This window comes from Herpailurus yagouaroundi, unplaced genomic scaffold, assembly GCF_014898765.1.
Source record: "Herpailurus yagouaroundi ecotype Mexico unplaced genomic scaffold, PumYag 28, whole genome shotgun sequence".
Classification (NCBI taxonomy): domain Eukaryota; kingdom Metazoa; phylum Chordata; class Mammalia; order Carnivora; family Felidae; genus Herpailurus; species Herpailurus yagouaroundi.
The window spans coordinates 162,043,584-162,066,483 of record NW_024412376.1 but is presented as its reverse complement, the minus strand read 5'-3'; the positions used below and the strand labels follow the sequence as shown (position 1 = coordinate 162,066,483).

The 22,900-nt window shown below is 49.9% G+C and overlaps 1 protein-coding gene across 4 annotated transcripts in view; it reads right to left on the bottom strand.

The window, feature by feature from the left end:
• The window catches only part of SLC2A9 (solute carrier family 2 member 9), a 258,417-nt gene that overhangs the window by 171,105 nt on the left and 64,412 nt on the right, over nt 1–22,900 (bottom strand). For all 4 annotated transcript variants that reach the window (XM_040487873.1, XM_040487869.1, XM_040487879.1 and 1 more), the window contains 2 exons: nt 20,129–20,289; nt 3,187–3,311 (listed from right to left, as the gene is read on the bottom strand). In XM_040487873.1, the coding sequence (XP_040343807.1) occupies nt 3,187–3,311; nt 20,129–20,289 (286 nt within the window). The remainder of the gene's footprint in view (nt 1–3,186; nt 3,312–20,128; nt 20,290–22,900) is intronic.

Below are 22,900 nucleotides of genomic sequence, written 5' to 3'. Positions count from 1 at the left end.
AACTGCCTCACCTCAAATGCCTGCTCAAAAGCAGGTCCCCGTCTCTGCTTTGAGAGGGCTTGGTGAGCATAAATGACCTGAAGCTTCCACATCGTGGGCCAGCTCCAACAGGCTATTCTCCAGAAGTCAGAGGGTCTGATTTTTTCTCCCCTCCTTGTTCTTACTTTTTGTCTTCTGCTTCTTTTTGAAAAGCTCCTCAGAAAAGGGGTCTAACAGACACGTGTCTTGAATACATGGCCTTGTAAAAATGGCATCGCTCTTCAAATCCGGCTTTTTCTTAGTTAAGGAAATTCAGAGAGCAGCTAGCTATGTGTAGTAAGTGTGGCCTCCCCCAGAATAGCTGCAGAGGAAGACAACTGGGAGAGGGTGATGGATAAAATCTAAACCTGCCAGAGACGCCCTCCGCGGGGGAAGGTCCCTCATGCTGCACCTCACCTGGCCTTTCTCATCAGCAGGCGGGGCCTGTGAAACCAGACATCTCGGTCCAAATCTGGGATCTACACCTTATTCACTGAGAATAAAAACAATGGCAGCATTAAGGGCAACGATGCCGTCACCATTCTCAGCGCTGGGCGAAGGCACAAGATGCCTGGAACGTACGAAGCGCCACACACGCAGCCTCTCGGTTCGTTTTCACGCGCCCACCAGCGGGGCCTCGCGATGAAGACTCAGAGGCTAAGACAGCGAGCAGAAGGCTGCTCTTCACAGTCCTTGAGTCTGCGTCCTCGGGGGCTTAGGTCCCTCTGACACGGACTGTGCGCCTGGTCATGAGACTCGGCCTGGCCAAGGGGACCCCGACAGACGTGCCACAAGCAGTGACCTGACAAGCGCTTGCATGGCGGGTCCTGCCCGGTTGCCACTCTCTGGAACTCTGAGGATCCTCTGCGAAGAGACCCTGTGGAGCAGAGACGAGCTGGCCCCTGCGGCCCCAACTCAGCTGCCGACAACCAAACAGGCGAGTGAGGCCATCTGAAGTCGCCCCACAGCGCTCGAGAGAGCCCAGAGGAGAGCCGCAGAGCTGGCCCAGATCAGAACTGCCCCACCAGCCCTAAGACTTACAAAGTCAGCCAAAACCATTACTGCTGGGGCTCCTGGGTGGCTCAGTGGGTTAAGCGTCCAACTTTGGCTCAGGTCATGATCTCATGGTTCGTGAGTTCGAGCTCCACGTCAGGCTCTGTGCTGACAGCTCGGAGCCTGGAGCCTGCTTTGGATTCTGTCTCTCTCTCTCTGTCTCTCTCTCTCTCTCTCTCCCCCTCCCCCACTCATGCTCTGTCGCTCTCTCAAAAATTAACATTTAAAAAAATTACTGCTTTAAGCCCTTATGTTTCAGTTTTTTATATTTTATTTTTGGTAGCAAAATCTAAGTGATTCAAAGCTATGAAATAAGCTAGGTGAGTGGGAGAACCCAGACAGTGCAAACCCATAGCCCTCAGCCTTAACCATGCTACAGTCACATGTGTCTGAGCCTCAGTGTCCTCCAGGTAAAATGACAACAACGTAACAGTCCTTCAGCATTAGATCAGAGCACAACAACCCAGTTAACCATCACTGGTTAACTGTGAGACACCACGTAAAGCCAGGCATTATTCTTACCAATGAACATTTTCTAGAGCCATCTCTTTCTACCTGAATACCAAGACAGAGGAGTAATTTCACCCTGAGTCTGGGTTATTACTGATCCTGAGTATTTCCCACCAGCAGCGCAGGGGAGGGGTGGGAAGTCTCGCCCCCTGACCTTCCTCAGGCCCTCACTCTCCTGCTCACCTCTGCCTGAGGCACGTTTGTTGTTGAGCTCACTCCCAAAGCCTGGGGCCTGCAGCCTGCAAGAATCAGCAAGGAAGGGAATGAGCCTTTAATGAGCTCACAAGTTTGGCAGATTTTATATGTGTATATGGCGTCCTGTCAGCCTTGTGACAGCCCTTCAAAGCAGGTGTTATTTCCGTTTTACAAATGGTGAAACCAAGGCCATTAAGCACCTTGTCAGAAGTCAGTGATCGGTAAGCAGCAGACCTCAGAGCAAAGGCAGAGATTTCTAATCCAAAAGCTTGCAAGCTTCCCACAAATGCCTGAAAGTATTACCTTCCACACTCACAGTATTTAGAAAGAAAGCAAGGTTGGTTGGTCGGTTGGCCGGTCAGCTGGTTTTACTAATATAATATATTTGGAGGCCCCTGTTCTCACAGCCCACAGCCAGCAGCCGGCTGCACCTCGCAGCCTCGCGGCCGCCATCTCACCCCACCACAGCTATTCCCCTTGGACAACTGGCTCCCCGATTCCACTCTTCTCTATACAGAAGCAGGAGGAATCTTACGGAAAAAACAACCAGCTCATGTCACATCACCCTCGGCACAAATCCTACAATGCCCTACGTGATCTGAGCGGCCCCTTCAACCTCATCTACAACTCTCCTCCCACTCACCAAGCTCCAGCCGTGCTGGCCTCCTCACTCTCCAAGCACGACTTCACCACAGGGCCAGTGCACTGTTCTCTTGGCCACGAACCCCATTCCCCCGACATTTACTTGGTCCTCACTCTTGGTTCATGCTGGTCTTTGCTCATGTGTTTCCTCCTCTGAGCAGTCCTCCCTGACTGCCCTACCTAAAATAGTCCCCACTCTCCTCCTGCCCTGCTTCATTTCTCTCCTAGGGCTTGCCACTACCTACCTTATGTATCTAATTATGTGTCTGTCCACCCACTAGAATGTAAGCTGCACGGGTAGGGACTGGGGCATTTCACTCACCACTGTGCCCCCGGCATGGAGAAGAATGCCAGGCACAGCAGGGGCTCCACAAATACTCAGTGAATACATGAAGGAATGAATAAGTCAGAGTCCGGACAGGAAACACAACCCTCATTAAAACTCCCCTGGAAACCACAGACAATCTCAGAATATGAATTTTACAGTGAAGATGACAAAGCAAAAGGCATGACGTACTGAAAACCATCCAGGTCTTTGGAGTTGACTCGGGTTTCTACCAGGCAGTGTTTCTCAATTAGCCTGCTAGAGCCTCATGAGTGGTTCATCTCATGGGACTGTCCCCTTCATGCAGACTTTCTGCATCTTTGGTCCCTGGCAACTCAACACTAGTAGGAGCCCAGTCCTGTGACAGCTCCAAACACCACTCACATTTCGAAGCACCCCCGAGGCACGCATTACTGCCTCTTGCAGTAACGGTTAAGGCTTACCTCCATCCACGCCCATGATGAAGCGTCCCACGATGAGCATTTCAAAGGCTCCTGCCTGGAGAGAACAGGCCATGAGCAGTGCAGCAGATATCGCAAACCCATTGTTGACCAGCAGAGTGTGCTTCCTGGAAAAAAAGGAGTGGTTTGATGAGGAGGCCCACCGTGAGGATGTTGACCTATCCATCCCAGGAGCAGGGGTCACGCCCTTCAGAAGGGTCAGCAGAGTGAGATTCAGGCACAGTGGAAAGAACATTGACCTAAGGGTCAGGAACAGGGCCCAGAATCCCACTGATCCCTACTGCCACCTTTGGTTGTATGACCCTGAGCAAGGCACTTCCCCCTCCTGGGTTCACCACTAAGGCTAATTAGGTCACCTTCAAAGGCAGTGTCACATTTCATGAATTCCCTGATGCAATACTGTATTTCATCAACTCTAAGACCTTCACTTAACATTTCTAAAGTCAAGATGTGCCTTATAATCCTTGAGTCAGAGTTCAAGCATGAAAATGGAAACCACTCTAGTGATTTTAGCAGAGAGAATTTAACATAGGGAGTTGGTTAAGCAGGTATTGGGGAACTCAGATGTCAAAAGGGGGATCTCTGAAGACGGGGTGCTGCCCATGTGGTGCTGACACTTTGGGGGCTTGGAAGAAGGGCCCTCAAGACCTGGCTTATCTTCAAGGGTGGGCACTGGCCCGTTGGGGCTGTTCTTCTGAGGGGCACAGTGTTCTGCAGTGTAGACAAAGGCTGGGAACTAGACTCACTGCTGGGACTGGCAGGAAATTCAGCCAAACAGGACCAAGCCCCTTGCCCCTCCTCCTCTAGTGTGGCTCTTGTGTGCCTCTTATCAAAGGGCAGATGAGACATGCAGGTCCCAGCCCCTGCATCACAGGGCAGAGCATCGAGGGTAAGTCTGGAGCTGAGAGACCACAGTCTGAAAACCAGCACAGTGTCCTATAGCTTTAATTAGCAGCCTTTCCCTTTCTCTTTCTCCCCCTTCCTTCCTTCCTCCCTCCCTCCCTCCCTTTCCTTCCTTTCTTTCTCCCTATCCCTCTCTCTTCCTTCCTTCCATCCTTCCTTCTCTGCATTTCGTGTAACAATGCTTCTTATACATGATGACATCTTCGATTTGATAAATTACAGCCCTAAGTGTGAGGTTGAACTAATTTCTCTTGAACAAGGTCAGTCAAATTCCTATGGCAATTATTCCTATAGCTGCTCTGTGCCGGGACTGCTGTCACTGTTCTGGTAACATGTCTCTAAGACCTCATGGTTGAGAATCATGACTTGTTTGGGGCCTGGAGACCTGGGTCCCTGCACCAGTTGTATCTTTTATGAGCTAGGTGACTGTACTTTATTTATTGCTCTGTGTTTTCCTTTACTCATTTACAGAATGATAATAGCTCACACTTGCTAAATTCTTGCTCTATGATAAACCCTGTTCTAAGCACTTTACAGGAGTAGCTCATGTCCTGCTCAAAATGACCCTATGAGGTAGATACTTCATTATCCTTATTCTATAGATAAGTTAACCAGGATATACAAATTAGAAATTTAGGCCATACAACTAGTGAGTTAAGAGCTGGAAAAAAACATCATAGCTTCTCACACGATATTTTTTCCCTAACAAATCAATGAGTTAACAAATATTAAATTGTTTTGTAAATTGGAAGAAGCTAGAGACTTGTAAGGGGACTTTGTTATTACTTTTGTGAGTTAGAGGCCTTAAACTCCAGGCCGGGGCTCTTTCCACTATTTCTTATTTATCTCAAACTTTCCATTAAACTTTTTCCTCCTGCCTACATCTTCTTGGAGAATCCCAAAGCTAATCACACTTTCATGATGGCACAAAGACTGGTTCAACATCTTCTATAACGGGAACTGAAAAAGCCCAGGTCTCCCTTATTTAAACAAATTATGACACATCTATGTAATGGTACATTACATAGACATTAAAACAGAAGTAGCTTTCTATATTCCAATACAGGAAGATCTCCAAGATATATTGTCAAGTGTAAAGAACAAGGTACAGAACTTTGCATAGACTATGCAACAATTTGTGTGATAAAGGAATGTGTGTGTGTGTGTGTGTGTGTGCGCGCACGCGTGCACATGCACAGGCATGCAAAAACAGACACAAACCTTGGAAAAGATACACAAAAAAACTGGTATCACAGGCTGCCCCCAGGAAGGGGTTCTGATTGGCTGGGGGAGAGAAATACAATGGAAGCCTTCTACTTTACATTCGTTTGGTCCTTTTAAAAGCTATGCCATATGAATGTATTATTTATTCAAAACATAAATACAATCTCACTGTCAAAAAGTTAATTTAAGTGGATGCCATGAGGGGAAAATTATGATTTACCCAAGACTTAAAACAGAAATTCCAATCTAGGCTGACCTCCCTCATTCTTTTTTTTTTTTTTTTAAGGTTTATTTACTTTTGAGAGAGAAAGAGAGACAGAGCACAAGTAGGGAAGGGGCAGAGAGACAGAGACACAGAATCTGAAGCAGGCTCCAGCCTCTGCGATGTCAGCATAGAACTCGACATGGGGTTCGAGCCCACAAACCGCGAGATCATGACCTGAGCTGAAGTCCGACGCTTAACCGTCTGAGCCACTCAGGCGCCCCTGACCTCCCTTATTGTGATACAGAAGGTCGCAGTCTCAGGATTCAAGAAGACGAACCCAAGGGCACTAATTTTGTTATCAGCGAGGCTTCAGAGCACAATGAGAATACTCTGGTGGCCCGTGTGTGCGCAGTGCTCACGGCCCTTCCCTCAGTCCTCTGAGGGTCTGACTTAGGAAGGAAGCAGGGCAGTGGTGAAAAGACCTGTGCCCTCACGGGGGCGAGGGCTTTCACTGGCGTGTCTGTTCAGCAAACACGTAGTGAGCGTAAGACACAGGGTTTGCCACAGGGAGTAAGTCAATCCCCATCCTCACCCTTAGGGGCTTTAAAACCTAGTTAGGGGCACAGAAGAATAAACTGTCACACAGAAATCAATTAGAAGTAAAGATATCGGGTCTCAGAGTGTATAAGTGGGAACTGTGTGTCATTTGCCTGGCTACCCCGGGACCCTTTCTCTGTTCTGTTGTTGCAAAGGGAACTAGAACTACATTTCCCAGGCTCCCTTCCTTCCCAGCTCCCTGGCAGGACTGGCCAGTGAGAGGTCTGATGTTGTCTTCTGTGGGGAAGAGGAGAGGCTGGGCATCTCCCTATGGTCCCACTCCCACTTTGGCAGGTGCATCTGCTCCCTGGCCCCAGCCTTCTCCCTGTGGTGCCAGCAACCTGCCCCTTTCCGCGGAGCGGGCCTGGCTTGGGGGCCCTGGCAATGCTGTCTCTGCCTTCCATCCCAGGTGTGGTAGTGGCTTGTGTGTGACAAGTGATTTCTCCCAACAAGTCAAAACATTCTCCCTGTAGGTCCATCTCTGACCCCAGTTCTACTCCTTGAGACCTCACGGCCCAAATCTTGTGGGTGTAGAGTCCAGTGTAAGTCAAGGATGTGAAGAGGTTGTCGAGAGAGGGGAAGCGGGACAGGAATGCTGAGGCTGGCCAGACTCAGGGGGTTCTTGGATGTTGGACAAGACAGCATGTTCCATGACCCGTAGACAGGGAGAAATAAAGGGCTCGACCAGGAAGCAGGACCCGACCCCTGGGCTCCTACTCCAGTTAAACTGGACCCTTGATGCTAATGGATATTCATGGCACTAATACTGGCATTACTCAGTGGTTCTCAAGGCTATAGCTGCTCATCAGATTCAACGACATCACATAAGAAGAGAGACTCTTGGGTCCACCCCTAGAGAATCCCAATCCTCGACACAGACTCCACAAGAGACCTTTAGAAGAATCTAGAAAGAGCATGGCTTTTACATAAATCATCTCACGTCATTCACTTGATCTTTCACACCTGTAGCTGGCAGCATTCATGAGCTGGGCAATTCACAGAGGAAGAGGTGGAGGTGTCACAGGTGGGGACCACCTCACTCCCCCCCCCCCCCCCCCCCCCCCCCCCCCCCCCCACCGCACCAAGTTCACCAGCCCACCTGCATTTGGCTAAAGCCACCCTGGGGGGCTGAGAGGCATCAGTCTCCTGCACCCTGGCTGTCTGCCACCTGGAAGAATCCATCCCTTAACTACTCCATCATTTCCATGCGAACACAGCAGACTATGGTCTCCCTTGACCTTCAGCCCTCTGCAGCCACTGCCCCTTATCTCCACTTCCCCTTTAGAGTGAAACTCCCTGAAGACTACCGTCTGTTTGCCTTCCCTTCTGTCCTTGTCCCTCTCTGATTGGATCATTGCCACCACTCCGGGAGACTGCCTTTGTCTCCGGGGAGACAAACACCACTGACAGTTCTGCACCCCCACCCCCACCCCCACCCCACCCCCCAGGTACAGCCTCCCAGCAGCATGCAATACGGACAGCCACGGGCTCTTTCTGGAAACACAGTCTTCTCCGGGACATCTGGGATCACGCCCTCTCCTGTTTTCTGCCTACCAGCCTCTCCTTCTCAGTGTCAAGCCTGGTCTGTCCTCTCTCTCCACTCCCTCCTTGGGTGACTTCACCCAGCTGTGACCTTAGTTGATGATAATTCCAACTGTATCTCTGGCCTGGACTCATCTCAATCCAGACTTACACGCCACACTGCCTCCTAGACATTTTCACTTGCATGTCCTGCAGGCATCTGAAGCCATGTATCTTTAAAATAGAACTTTTGGGGCGCCTGGGTGGCACAGTCAGTTAAGCGTCCGACTTCAGCCAGGTCACGATCTCGCGGTCCGTGAGTTCGAGCCCCGCGTCGGGCTCTGGGCTGATGGCTCAGAGCCTGGAGCCTGTTTCCGAGTCTGTGTCTCCCTCTCTCTCTGCCCCTCGCCCATCATGCTCTGTCTCTCTCTGTCCCAAAAATAAATAAACGTTGAAAAAAAAAATTTAAAAAAAAATTAAAAAAATAAAATAGAACACTTGGGGCACCTGCGTGGCTTAGTTGGTTGAGCAGCTGACCCTTGATTTCGGCTCAGGTCATGATCTCAGGGTTGTGAATTCCAGCCCCACATCAGGCTCTGCGCTGTGGGGAATCTGCTTGGGATTCTCTCATCCCTCTCTCTCTCTGCCCTTCCTCACTCCCTGGTGCATGTGTGCACATTCTCTCTCTCTCAAAATAAATACATAAACTTTAAAATGAAATGAAATGAAATGAAATGAAATGAAATGAAATGAAATGAAATAAAATAAAATAAAATAAAATAAACTCTTGGGGTACCTGGGTGGCTCAGTCAGTTCAGCGTCTGACTTCGGCTCAGGTCATGATCTCACAGTTCATAGGTTCGAGCCCTGCGTCGGGCTCTGTGCTGACAGCCCAGAGCCTGGAGGCTGCTTCAGATTCTGTGTCTCCCTCTCTCTCTGCCCCTCCCCCACTTGCATTCTGTCTCTCTCCCCAAAACAAATAAACATTAAAAAAAATAGAACTCATGCATCCCCACTGCTAACCGCCCCCCACAAATGCATCCAAACCCCTCTTTCCACAGTCTTCCCCATCTGAGTAAATAAAACCTCCACCTTCCTAGGGGCTTAGACCAAAAATAGGGGAATAATAATGACATCTCCTATTTTCCTTCCTGCCTGCATCACTGAGTCCCGCCTACGCTGCTTCCAGAGTATATCCCTGAGCAGAGCGCTTCTTTCCGTTTCTGGTCCACAGTCCGGCAGAGGGGCAGGCCACCACCATCTCACACTCAGACGGACGCAGGATGGCTTAGGTGGCTCCCGTTTCCACTCTTGCCCTCCTGTAGGATTCAGGGTCCACAGAACAGCCAGAGTGATCCTTGCAAAGCAAACACTGACACACTTCCCCTTACCTAAAACCTTCCCACTGCGCTTGGGACAAACCGCTCGCCAGGGCCTGAACAACCTTGCATGACATGGCCTTGGCCACACGGTCCGATACCCGTGCCTTTGTGCTCACGAGGCTTCCCGCCATCTCTTGGGTGTGGCGGGCAGCTTCCTGACTCACGACCCGTGTCATGGGTGCCCCTCGATCCATTCGTCTTATCGCACTGAAGTGACTGAAATGCCACCTCTGACACTATCTGATGTGACTACTCCCCCAGCTGCAGACCCCATCCCCCACAATCTTATCACCCTTTCTATTTTCTTTGCAGCCCCCACAACACGGGAGTTTAGCTTACATATTTATTTGTGTTTATGTTGGCACGTGCCCCTACCGGATTATAAGCTCCATGCGTGCAGAGATTTTTATCTTGTCACTGTAGCCCCAGGCACTAAGCCAGTTGCTGGTACAGGCAGGTGCCCCATTCAAATTTGTTGCATAAATGAAGGAGTAAATTCTAGATGTTGAGCCGGGTTTCCTCCATGTGGCCCAGCTCTGGCCTGTTCTGAGTCTTACTTTAGCTTCTAGGTCTGTGGGCAGGACACACGCTGTTCTCCTGAATCCACCTCCAATACTATTCCTGCTTGGACAGTTCAGCCACATGCTAACTGAACAACTGTGGGCGGGTTTCCTACCCTCCCTGAGCCTTGGTTTCCACCCCTGTAAAATGGATGTAACAATGTCTACCTTCTAAGTCTCCTGTAAGAATCAGATGATTTACGCAAAGTGCTTAGGATGGCACCTAGAACTTATTTGTAGCCTCAGTAAACTGAAAACCAATCCATGGTGACAGCTAACATTCACTGGGTACTTACCATGTCTCAGGCACTATTTTAAGTACTTTATACTCACTGGACCCCCTATGCATTAGGTAATCTTGCTACTCCATGTCCCACGTGAGGAAATAGATCTAGAACTGGAGTACGTGGTCAAGTTCACATACTATGAAATGGGAGGTTTAGCATCCCAGTCACCCTGATACTAAGCTCCCCACAATGGCGGCTGCTATATTTACTCACAGTCATTCATTCTTTCAACAGATGTTCACTCGTTCAACTGACATTCATGCACTCAACACAACGTCTAAGTGTGGACTGAGTGCTGAACACCATTCTAAGTTCTGGCATATAGCTGCCACCATGACCCAGTCCCTACGCCTCATGTTCTCAATAAACAAGTAAAAGACAAAGACTGTAGAGAAAACTAATACAGGAGAGGGGACGAGTTTTACTCAGGGAGACATCTGGGAAGGTGATATCGAAGCACAGACTTGAAGAAGGAATGCAGACCAGCCATATGGATATCAGAGCAGCAATCTTGGCAGAGAGGTACTAACAGTCAGACATGGGTCATTTTCAGGTACACCAGTGAGGCCAGCACAGCTGGAAGCAGAGGAGGACAGGAAAGCAAATAGTAGAAGTGAGGGCAGAGAGACTGGAGGGGGAGCTAGTAAGGGTCTTGTAGGAGCCACCATGGCAACTTGGGTTCCCCCCTGGAGAGAGATGGGCAGCCACCGGACAATTCTAAGGAGAGGGGTGCCATGACCTGAGTAACATATTAACAAGATCGCGCAGACTTCTGTGTCGACCGTGGGCTGAAGAAATAAGTGCAGAAACAGGGAGACTGGCTGGGAAGCTCCTGCAGCGGACCAGGCAAGTGCCAATAGTAATTCGCGCCAGGACGGGAGCAGTGGAGGTGGTGAGACGTGGTCAGAGCCCCGTGTGTTTTGAAGACAGTTGATGGGCTTTGCATTTGGATTGGACAGAGGTACAGAGAAAGAAGAGTTAAGGGTGCCCCTAAGTGCTTTGGCCTGAGGTCCTGCACTGGATGCGATGGTGTATTTTGTGCCATGCAGAGAATGTTAAAATCCCATTCAGGTCTGACTTGGAACATTTGCAAACAGGGCTGCACACCCTCTAAGCAAGTACATCATATTAATGTATTCCTTCCCAAAATAACCCCCAGCCTGACAGTGTCCCGGTGAGGACGGAAACCTTACTCGCAAATAATTTGCAAAGCTGACTCACTGGGGTTCAGAGACGTGGATTTTAACGACTGTGTTTCCATTTTTTCCCCGGGGATGAACATGGCAACAAAAACAAGGGAGACCAGGGACATGCCATTTCTGAGCACAGAACTCCAGTGACCCCTGAGAACCCCACCTGGGACAGCGCACTCATTGTTCTGAGCTTTCCCATATTGCAGAATGTTCGTGGGCAACCCAGAAGATTATCAGCTCTTGGCAAAAGGGGCCAAACACGAGGAAGAGTGATAAGGTGATGAGGAGAGTGGAGAGCACGTCACTGGAGAAATGGTCAAAGGGACTCAGCATCCTGAGCCTAGACACAAGAAGGCTCAGGAGAAATGTGAGAGCTTCCGCTGTGTCATGCTTTAACTCAATCACACACGACCAAGTGGTGGAAGATACAGGGAATTTAGAAAGTACTCCTGTAAGGGATTAGTGAACTGGGGAACCTCTGGAGATACGGCTTCCATCACCCACCCTTCCAACAATTCCTTAAGTCTAGCTTGGCCTATAAACCGAGATCGTACCTTGTTTCCACCAACCATCACCTTCCTCATGTCTGTCCATTCCTGCTTACTCAGCCTGAATTCCATGGTCCATCATTTTATTTTATTTTATTTTATTTTAAATATTTTTTAACGTTTTATTTATTTTTGAGACAGTGAGAGACAGAGCATGAACAGGGGAGGGTCAGAGAGAGGGAGACACAGAATCTGAAAACAGGCTCCAGGCTCCGAGCCGTCAGCACAGAGCCCGACGCGGGGCTCGAACTCACGGACCGCGAGATCGTGACCTGAGCCGAAGTCGGACGCTTAACCGACGGAGCCACCCAGGCGCCCCACGGTCCATCATCTTAAATAGCCATCACATCCTCAACTCCTTGACCCACTGACCCACCTGCCTTCATCATATGTGCCTGGCAAACCCCAACCCTGGTTAGATCCTGACCTGCCTCACACATGCACCACAGAGCTCAGCTTGGCTGGAGAAAAACCCGAACTACATTGACTGGTGTCACTTGAAATTCATGACCACCAATGTCAAGTGGGCTTTGGGGCCTCCAGGCAACCATTCTATAGTTCCCTGGTTTGTTCAATGTCCTGCTCTCCTCAAGGACTATTTCATATGCCTTCTCTGTTTTCAAGTCCCCTTATCCTCTTTCTCAGCTGATGGCCTTGCTTTCTACTCCACTGAGAAAGCAGAAGCAATCTGGAGAGGAATTCACGTGTTCCCTCCACATGCACCGACCTCCCTGCTTCTGTGCCCACACACTGTCTTCCCTCATTTTCCTGAGGACATACTGTCGTGCTCCCACCTGAGGCCAATCCCTCCAATCACCGACCAGTTCCCCTCCCCGCTCCTACCTGCACAAGAATGTTGCTTCAGCAAGTTTCGTCTCTGGCCCCTGCCCACCAGTTTTCCCCTCTCTGCTGGAACATCTCATTACCATGCTGTTAAAAGGAAAACTACACCCAGGTACACCCATCTACACGCATTGTCTCGAGTTGCTCTTCTCTCTGAAGCCCGTTCCAGTAGCTCTCTCCCCCACTGTGCCCTCGAAACAGCTCCTGTCAGGTAACCAGAGATCTCCACATTGCTAAATCCACCAACTCTCGGGCCTTGTCTCCGTTTGAACACAGCTGATCACCACGTCCCTCCTTCACTCGCTTTCCAGCTCTGAGTGGTGGGTCTGCTCCTACCTCACTGGCTGATCCTTACCATCTTCCCAACCCTCTCAAGACTGGGGCGCTCCCGGCCTCAGCCCTTGAGCCTATTTCTTTGGCCTCTATACACTTCCCAGGTGATCTCGTCTTGTGTCCTGGCTTCAAGTTTCACCTATGTACTGATGACATCTAGACTTACATCCAAGCTCTGAGCTCTCCTCCGAGTGCTAGACCCATATATCCAACTGCCTGCTTCACCTCTTCACGAGGGAGTCTTACAGACAATTCAAGGTTAACATACCCAAAACTGAATTCGTAACATTGGCCTCCTTCCTCCCCAAATCCTCTTCCTGGGGCGCCTGGGTGGCTCAGTCAGTTAAGCGTCCGACTTTGGCTCACGTCATGATCTCACCATTCGTGAGTTCAAGCCCCGCTTTAGGCTCTGTGCTGACAGCTCAGAGCCTGGAGCCTGCTTCAGATTCTGTGTCTCCCTCTCTCTCTCTGCCCCCCCCAAAGGAAATAAACATTAAAAAAAAAACCCACCCTATTCTTCCCAAAGACTTCCTACCTCAGAAAAAACAACAACGTAAACAAAAACAAAAAACCCACAACAACACCACACCACAGTCCTTGCCATTGCTCAGGCCAGAAAACGTTAGCATTATTTTTTATTTCTGTCCCTCACCCACCCACATTATGATACATCTCTAAGGCCTGTTTTTTCTACTTCTAAAATATGTCCCAAACTCCTAAAACCGCCACTACCTCTCACCGTGTCTTGTCAGAAACCTGGTGCAAACCAGATCACCTCACCCTATCAGCGCAAGATGCTGTAACGTCCCCAGATCCACTGATAACAGAAGGCCTTTCAGGCTGCAAATCGGGCCAGTTCTTACAACACACCAGTAACTTCCCACCTTAGAGAAAAGCCCAAGTCCCAACCCTGCCCCACAAGGCCCTCTGGATCCAAGCTCAGTGACCTCTCTCTAGCTTCATTTTCTATTCATTGACGTGGCCCCGGCCACGCTGACATCCTGTCTTATCTTCCAGGAAGCCAAGCCCAGTCGTCCCTCAGGGCCTTTACAGCTGCTGTTCCCTCTGCCAGAGAGCTGTCTCTGTCCACTTTGTTCACCCCTAAGTGCCAGGCACACAGCAGGTGCTCCAGAAATATTTGTTGGGAAAATAAACGCACGAGTGAATGGAAGTACGCAAGCGGGAGAAAAACGGCCACTTTGGGAAGTTACGGTAGAAAAACCTTCAAGCATCAGACATTCCTCCGTCGATCCTTCCATCTGTCTAACAAGCTTGCTTGCCTAGTGTGCACAAGCTTCTGTGCCATGTGCTGGCGCTCACATGTACGTGTGGTTCTTGCATCAAGGAACTTCAAGGAGCTTCCCCGCAAGGAACTGCCCTCAGGGAAGAGACAGAAATGTCAGTAAGTGGTTACAGCACAAAATGCTAAGTGATGTAAGAGAGGGAAACAGAAGGTCTGACGTGGGCCCAGGGGAGGCCACTATTTGGTTCTAATAGATGTGTGGTGGGCGGTGTGGGGCAGGAGTGACAACCTGTTGACTTTCAACCATAATTTCCAGCTCATGCATCTGTAATACAACAAACAGATCGTGCAGAAACAGCTTGTACCAAAGCTGCTGCGTGTTTGGGGTTGGCAGACTCTCTGAGACGCTGGAACTCTGCCTTCCTGAAGTCTACCTCCGCCACGACCAGTCTCTCTTCCTACCTTCTGGCACAAACCCCAAGACAGCTTCCTTCTCCCAGAATCCTTGGCACCCTCACGGTGCTAGGCAAGGCTCCAAGGCTGGCAGAATGGGGGTGGGGGATCAGGAGTCCCGGCAGGTACTCCTCTGTCCCTCAGCTCTCTCCTCCATCACCCACTTTGTACATGTGGCTGCTCCAGCAAGGCTCCTGGTTGGCTCTTCTCCAGAAGGGCCACCCAAGAAGATAACCCCCCTCCCCCAGAGCAGCCTGCAGCCAATGGCTGGAGAGTGGTGTGAAGAGAATGCGGCCCCCCTGCCCAGATGGGATCCCTCCGGGGTAGGATTCATGCCCCAGATCCCTGCGGGCCAGCCGAGACCAGAGTGGACCTGAGAGCACGGCCTGGCTTGGCTCTCTTCCCCTTTTCTCTCTTCTGCTTGCATCACCGTCAAGGGAACTCCTGAAGAGCCTTCCCTCAACAAAACGTATGTATCCCAAGCTCCCTCATAGGCTCTGCTTCTGGGGAACTCACCTTCCTAAGGCAATTCCAGCCTGAAAGAGGAGGAGGTCAGCGACCAGTGTAAGCGTTCTACTATGCACTGAACTATGTTCCAATTCCTCAGCTGAAGCCCTAACCCCCAAGGTGACTATATTTGGAGACAGGGCATTCAAAGAGGAGATTATGGTTAAATGAGGTTGTAAGGGCGGGGCCCTCATCCAACGGGAACAGACAGGAAGACAAGACACCAGGCCTGCTCTCCCATAAGGACAAAGGCCGTGTGAGGACACAGTGAGAAGAAAGCCACCTATAAGCCAAGGAGAATGGACTCGGGAGCAACCCTCCCCCGCCATCCCCTGCCATCTTGATCTTGGACTTCCGGCCTCCGCAGTTGTGAGAGGAGAGATTTCTATTGTTCAAGCCTAGTAAAGGTTTGCCATATGCATTGCAGGCTCCTTCGGCAGGCACCTAGAGAGCTTACGTTCCTTCCAACTTTTAGAAAATAAACACCGATTTCAAAATATTGAAGTAGAAAAAGAAAAGAAAAATAGCACTTTTGAGAACCTGCTATTTGCCCGGCATGATGTACTACTCGTTCAATACCCATCCTTCTGGGGTACCTGGGTGGCTCGGTCAGCTGAGCGTCTGACTCTGACTTGGTTTCAGCTCAGGTCATGATCCCAGGGTTGTGGGATCGAGCCCTGCATCGGACTCTGCACTGAACGTAGAGCCTAAGATTCTCTTTCTCCCTCTGTCCCTCTCCCGTTGGCGCGTACGTGCTCTCTCAAATAAAAAATAAAATAAAAAAACACCCATCCTCCTTCTTCTGGTACGATTTCCTCCAAGAAACATTCCTGCCTGCACTCTGTGTCCCATCCCCACCCCACTGTGGCTCCAGGAACGGGCACACGATACAGTACCTTTAAAGTGCACTAATCACCAGGATTTCGCACATTGGGCTCTATTAACACTTGCGGCCACAAAATTCTTTGTGGTGGGGGCTGTCGTGGGCATTGTAGCACGTTTCACGGCCTCTTTGGCCCCTACTAGATGCTAGCAGCACCCCCTAGCAGTGACAACCAGGAACGCCTCCAGATACTGTCATTAAACGTCCCCTGCTGGGGCAAAATTGCCCCTGGTCGAGAAGCCCCAAGGGTATGAGACCTCACACAAGTAAATGAGACTCAGGCCTGGGACTTGGCTAGAACTACTGGAAGGAGAAGTGTGTTCTGGGGATGCCAAGTGGGAACAGGGTCACCCTGAGCTGCTGGGGGCATCTTGCCCCCACACAGGGAGAGGCAGCCTGCGCATGAAGCCAACACAGAGTAAGGCAGAGCTGAGAGACAGAGAAGACAGACAGGTGGATTCGGCTGAGTTACATTCCAGTTATGTCAGCCAATTAGCTCCCTGTGGCCCTAAGCCAGTTTGGCTTGAGTCCCCGTCACAGGCATGAGTGACAGGGCCCATTTTGTAAACAGGCTCTCCTGCAACCCTCAGAGCTGGGGGCTTATCCGAGCTCCACAGATTTCAAACTGCCTCCTCTTGTCCCTCCACTACCCGTCCACCCCTCCACCGTGCTTCCAACCGCCACAATGTCGTGCACGATGCATTGTTCACAGCCAGGCAGCAGGCTCGGGCCATGCCATTTGCTGCTGGTGCCCAAGTGCCAAAACAGTGCTTGGCACCCAGTAGGTGTTCAAAAGTATTTGCTGCACGGCTGGATGTGGTTATATGGCTTGCTCAAGAACAGGCCTAAGGATCCGATTTCAAAGCCCGTGTGAGTTTCCCTATGGTTTTTTGCATATTTGCTCTGCTCTGCTCTAGAGGGAAAAACTAGATCCCATGATATGTGTAAGGAGGCCAATTTCAGTGCAACTAGAACATAATCACGGCCAGTTCTGTCGAGTAATGGGGTGACACGTCTCAAGAAGAGCTCATGAGGATGGGGACAGGGACAACAGGGACGCTGGCCAACGTAGGATGGGTGCTGACTCCGTGTCAACCACGGAGAGGAACACCCTCATTTCATTTTCACAACTCTCCAACAGGCCACTGCCTTATCTTCATCTTGTCACCAACTAAGCAAAGCTTGGAGAATTTGAGTAACTCATACATGGCCCCATGAGCCAGGAGCATCACGGGTCCTCTAGCTGGCATCCATGCACCAACATGGTCACCATCCTGTCTCATGAGGGAAGGAGGGTTCTGTCACTAGAGCCACGTAAGAAGAGGAGGGATGACCCCAAATGAGGGGAGGGAGTCAACCAGAATTCTCCAAGCCAGAGGCTCGAGGAGACAAGGAACCTGGTCCCCTGAGACTAGATAATGGGGGTGCCTCATCTCCAGAGACCACTCCTGGCCCCTCGTGCTCCCCCGTCCTCATCCCTCTCCCAAACCACAGTCGAGTTCGTCATGGCCTAGCGAGGGTCAGCCCCCTGCTGGACCTGCTGGTGACCAGACCCGCCTGACTCTGAGGAGCCTCAACTCCACCCAAATTCCCCCCATAGTCATGTGTGTGAGCCCTCTCATCAGACCCCACCCCAGCCTTGCACATTAAGCCAGCCTCTTCTTTCTCCCCAGCGGCCTCCCAGAGACAATTAATGAAGCATCAAGAAAAGGTTTCAACAGACACCACGTGATGGGAAAAGCACAGGCTCCGGTCTGAGTTTCGGATCAACCTCATCCTTTGTCACCTCGGGTGAGCCACTAGGTCTCTCAGGGCCTCGGATTCATGACTTGTGGACCAGGGACAACAATACGGAGCTGTGGACGTAAACGAGGTTGGTAGGTCAAGCACGGGTATGTAGCAGGAGGTGAAGAAACGGGGGTAGATTCTCGGTGTTTGCTCCTTGTCCTCCCTACGGAGTTCCCATTCAAGCTGAGGCTTCATCCTGGCTCAACCTTTCTTCCCACAATGATGAAAAAGGGAACCGGCAGCTGCCTGGGGCACACGGACCAACACCTTTTGATGGAATCTCTCTCCGGCCTAAAACCCTTCCTTCTCTTAGAAAAGGAGTATCTGTCAAACGCGTCTCTTTTCCAATCCTTCTGCTTTTTTTTTTTTTTTTTTGCACCATGCCGTCAAGAGCTGCAAAGCCACTTCCACCGCCTGCATTGTACGTGTGGGAGAGGTGTTGGCTGAGAGGTGAGGTGGCAGAGTCCCACGTGACACACTGGCAATTTGGGGAGTCAGGACTTGTGGGGCCACGGCACCCTGACCCCGGCTACAGTGTGGACTTCCCTGTACCGTCTGCCTGGGTTCAGAGCCTTCTTATGGGGCAGCCTTGGGGTGTCACTGCCATGGCCAGATAAAAGGCAGGTATATGTCACAGGCCACAAATCCTGGGGCCGGGGCTGACTCCATCTAACTAGAATAGACAAGAGGACTGGCGTTAGAAACTGGCTTGGCCCAGGGGCTTAGCAACAGTGCCTCACAGACCCTGGCCATTGATGCCAATCCGGGGCCAGCCAGTCACTGACCTATGGTCAAACAGTCATGGACTTACAGAGCCACTGCCAGCATGCCTCTACTCAGATCTGCTCGGCATGATGGAAGGATCATGACGTGGTGGAGCTGGTTCCAACCTGAGCTCGAGCTCTGTGTAAGCTCTCAGTCCATCCCCCATCCAAGACCCCAGAGAGTGGAGAAATGGAATGAGGGTGCATGTGGGAGCGCCCGGAACATTGGGGGACCACAGAAAATGGCAGCCCTCACTCCACTCTGCCGTCACCGTACTTCTCTGGAGTACGGAGTTCCCATTCGTTACCACCTGGAAGTGGCCTTGGGCACAAGGAAAGTATCAGCACCTCCCCTGCCTCACTGGATACCACAGACTTTCCTGAGCGCCACATGCGTGTTTTCAGGATGGCTTCCTGCCCCAGCCTTGTGAAAGTCGGCTCCGAAATAGCATCAGTTCTAACTTACTCCTTGGAGTGGATGTGAGGCCAAGTGTAAAGGAAGGGGGGGGGCACCTTTTTAAGTAGGGTTTCTAGAGCCCTGAGGAGTCGAAAGATTTTCTGGGTCCTTTCCAATTCAGGTCAATGCAACATGGAGATGTGTTGAGCAACTTACTATGTATGGGTAAGTATATGGGTGTCCGGATAATGAGGAGAAGGATGGTAAGTAAGTAATACGGTAAATAATAATAGCTTCTACTTCCTGAGTTCCTGCTAATGTGCTATTCTGCCCCCATTTGTTTTCTCTAGTCCCTGTAACATTTCCTGCGTCTTACAGAGGAGAAAATTGAGGTTCAAATACATCAAACGACTTGGCCAAAGGCACTAGAAAGTGGAACACTCGCGAGTCAAGTTCAGACATGAATGCTGCAGATTCTACTTCTGCACTAACACCTCCGTATCTCCCGAGAAGTTACAAGCGAAGATACAGAGAAAGCATCTGGGGAGGTTTCTTGATAAATCAATCTGATCTCAGAGAACTCTTCACAGGACAGAAATGAGCGAGGCATGAAGCTCAGGAGGTAAAGTGGATCTGACCCGAGAGGGCCCAGATGGGAAATCTCAACATGAACTGCTTGACACCTACCATCCTGTATTTGTAATATGAAAGATCTGAAATAACCTAAATGTCTATCCATAGGAGACTGGCTTAATAAGTTATCATTCAGACCCATAAGAAAACACTGTCTGAGCTCCCACGTTTTGAAAAGCAGATCTATATGGATATGCGTGGAAGAGTCTCTAAGGCTCTTCTCCACTTGCTCCGGCGGCCAGATCCATTTCCTCCCTTCCTGTCCTGCTCTGAGCCCTGGGACCCGGTCCTCCTGGACTGCTCCCAAAAGGCTCCTGGTGTTTCTGGCTTCTACTTGGGTTTGACCAATGAGAGGCACTGACAGTGGGTTGGAGGGAGTGAGGAGAGAGAAGCCAGGGTATTTCCCCCCTACTCCCTCCCTGTTTGGACAATACAGTCGGACGCAGCCCAGTCCACACAGCCCTCCACAATTCAGCCCATTGTCCGTGGCTTCGCTTCTCCTTGGCCTCAGGTGCCCTATTTCCTCCCCTTCCTCTCCTGGCATTAAAATCTCTCCAGCTGGACTGTCTGAGCGGAGTTCTGTTGCCTTCTGGGATCCTGACTTTGATACATATTGTGAACATTACAGAGGGGATCCCCAAGCAGAGATGTCCCACTAACCTCCCAAGAACCTTTCCGATCAGCTTCACCAGTAACGTCCCCACGAGTCCACCAATGGCGAATATGGACACCGTCACAGACCAGAGCAGGGTCAGAGTGTCTTGGTCTATTGGATGTCCGTGCCTTCTTTCCCACGATTCATTGTAGAAGGACTTGATGTACTGAAAACAAACAAAGAAACGTGTTATTCCATTCTGCTGCTCGTTACAAACGAACACAACTTTTACAGAGCATTTTGTGCATGAGAGGCACTTTGCTAAGTTCTGTTTGAGCTTTATTTCATTGAACCTTTCCAACAAATTGTGTGGAGGGGCCCTACTTTTAACCTCGTTTTGCAGATAGGGACACTGAAGCTCAGAGAGACAAAGTGACTTGCTCAGTAGGTGGCAAACCTGAAAGCCAAACTCAAATCTGCCCCCAAACCTAGGGTAACTGATTATACCTGGGCTTCTCCCACTTTGGTGCACAGCAGAACCAACTGGGAAGTGTGTTAACAACACACAAATCTGAGATAAAAGGAAATCTTTGCCTTTGAGGTAGACGAAGATACAGGATGCAAAAAAAACACCACAAAAGAAAAACAAAATGCTCATTTGGGTTTCGTCTAAATTAAAGTGTTTTATTCTTCAAAGGATACTTCGAAAAAAAAAAATGAAAAGGCAAGCCACAGGCTGAGATAACATATTTGCAACACATACACTATAAAGGACTTACATCCACAACACACAGAGAACTCTAACAAGTCAATATGACAAACAACCCAATTAGTTGAGCAAAAGACTTGAACTGACTCAGAGAAGATTCAAATGACCAGTAAGTTAATGACATGATGCTCAATGTCATTAGTCAACAGGCAAATGCAAATTAAAACCCCAACAAGATACTATTTTGCATTCTCTAGATCCCCATCATTGTCTTTTGTGATTTGGTGGGTTTCAGATGGTGATGGGGTGATTCTGATGTGCACCAAAGACTGGGGTCATGGCACTTAAGCTCCTCAAGGAGTTCCATCCCCAAGATGTTCATAGCTATCCACTGACACCAGATACCAGAGCCAGCATATGTCACTGCAGAATAAACACAGGTTCGCGACACACAGACCACAGCGTGAATCCCAGCACAAAAAGTACTAATGATTTAAGCCAGCTGGACCTTGGCTCCCTCATCTACAAAATGGGAATGATGACACTGATGTCTCAGGGCTGTGGGGAGGGTCACGCAAGAGTATGGAGCAGTGCCCAGGGCTTGGGCAAAGCTCACACAATCCCCAGGAAGCTCAACTCTACCAGGTCTGGTAAAACCAAGTAGTGATCAGCAGTAGGCTCTCATGCACTGTGTTGAGATTAGACTACCATCTTGGAAAATAGTTTGGCATCATCTAGCAAAGTTGAAGATGCCCCTAACCTACAACCCAGCAAATCCATTTCTAGAAAGTTCCTCCAAAAAACTCTTTCCCACCTGCCCGAGGACATATCTACCCAAATGTCCACATAGCATTGCTTATAATAGCCCCAAATGGGAAACAACCGATGCCCACCAGCAGAATGGATAAACAAATCGTGGAAGAATCATCATATGAAACCCCACGGCCACTAACACGAATGAACTACAGCGACGTGCAAACACATACAGTTAAACCTCACAAAATACAACATTGAACAAAATAAGCCAGAAACAAAACAGTACGTACAGTATGACACCATATTTCTATCCAAAAATATACAAAATATAAACGTTTTGGGGAGAATTACAGATTATAAAATACAAAGGAAAACAAAGAGATAACTGTTGCAAATGTCAGGTCAGTGGTCGCTCCTGGGGGCGGGGTGTAGAGATGATCTGGGAGGGGCATCTGGCAGGATCTTCTATTCTTAATCTTATTCTTAGCTGGGTGCTAGATTTATAATCATCCTCTAAACTCTGTGTGTGTATGTGTGTGTGTGTGTTCAATGCATACGTGTGCATCTTATATACTCTTTTTAAGCATAATGCATTCCACCAATCTACAACTTTTTTTTTTTTTAAGGTGGTAAAGTATTCCAGGCAGAGGGAAAAGCCAGGAGGGCATGGCAGAAGAAAGTGCATAGAACTGAAAAGAGGCCAGTGGGGGTGGAATGGGATGAGGAAGGGAAGGAAGGGCTGCCTGGAGTTGGAGGGGCAGGAAAGGGCAGGTCATACGGGACCTTAGAGGTCATGGTAATCAGTTTGCTTGTTGCCTGGACTTTTTGTGTGTGTGTGTGTGTGTGTGTGTGTGTGTGTGTGTGCGCGCGCGCGTATGTGTTGGCCCGAGTGGAATGGGAAGCTATTGGAGGGTTTTAAGTGAGGGGAGGACATGGAGTGGTTTACATTTTCAGCGGACTGCTCTGCTTCAGAGTCGCGAGGGACCTAGAAGGAAGCTAGGGAGGAAGCTGGCCCTCTGTTGAGAGGCACAGCAACAGTCCCAAGATCTCAGTGGCCTGGACCCAGTAGTGAAGGTGGAGAGAAGGGGGTGGATCCGAGATATGTTTTGAGAGTAGGATGGACAAGACCAACTGGGGACTGGCCCCAGATCCTGGGAGGGAGGGTTCTAGACACACCTAAGAGGAACGGAGAAGACTGCAAGGTTTCTGGCCTAGGCAAATGGGCTGATGGCAGGAGATGAGGGAAGCATCCTATCCCTATGTGATATCTATTCTCTTCCCATGTGTATCTACACTCTTCCCGGCGTTACTGGTTGAATTGTGACATGGGGGGGGGGGGGGGGGGGGGGGGGGGGGGGGGGGGGGGGGGGGG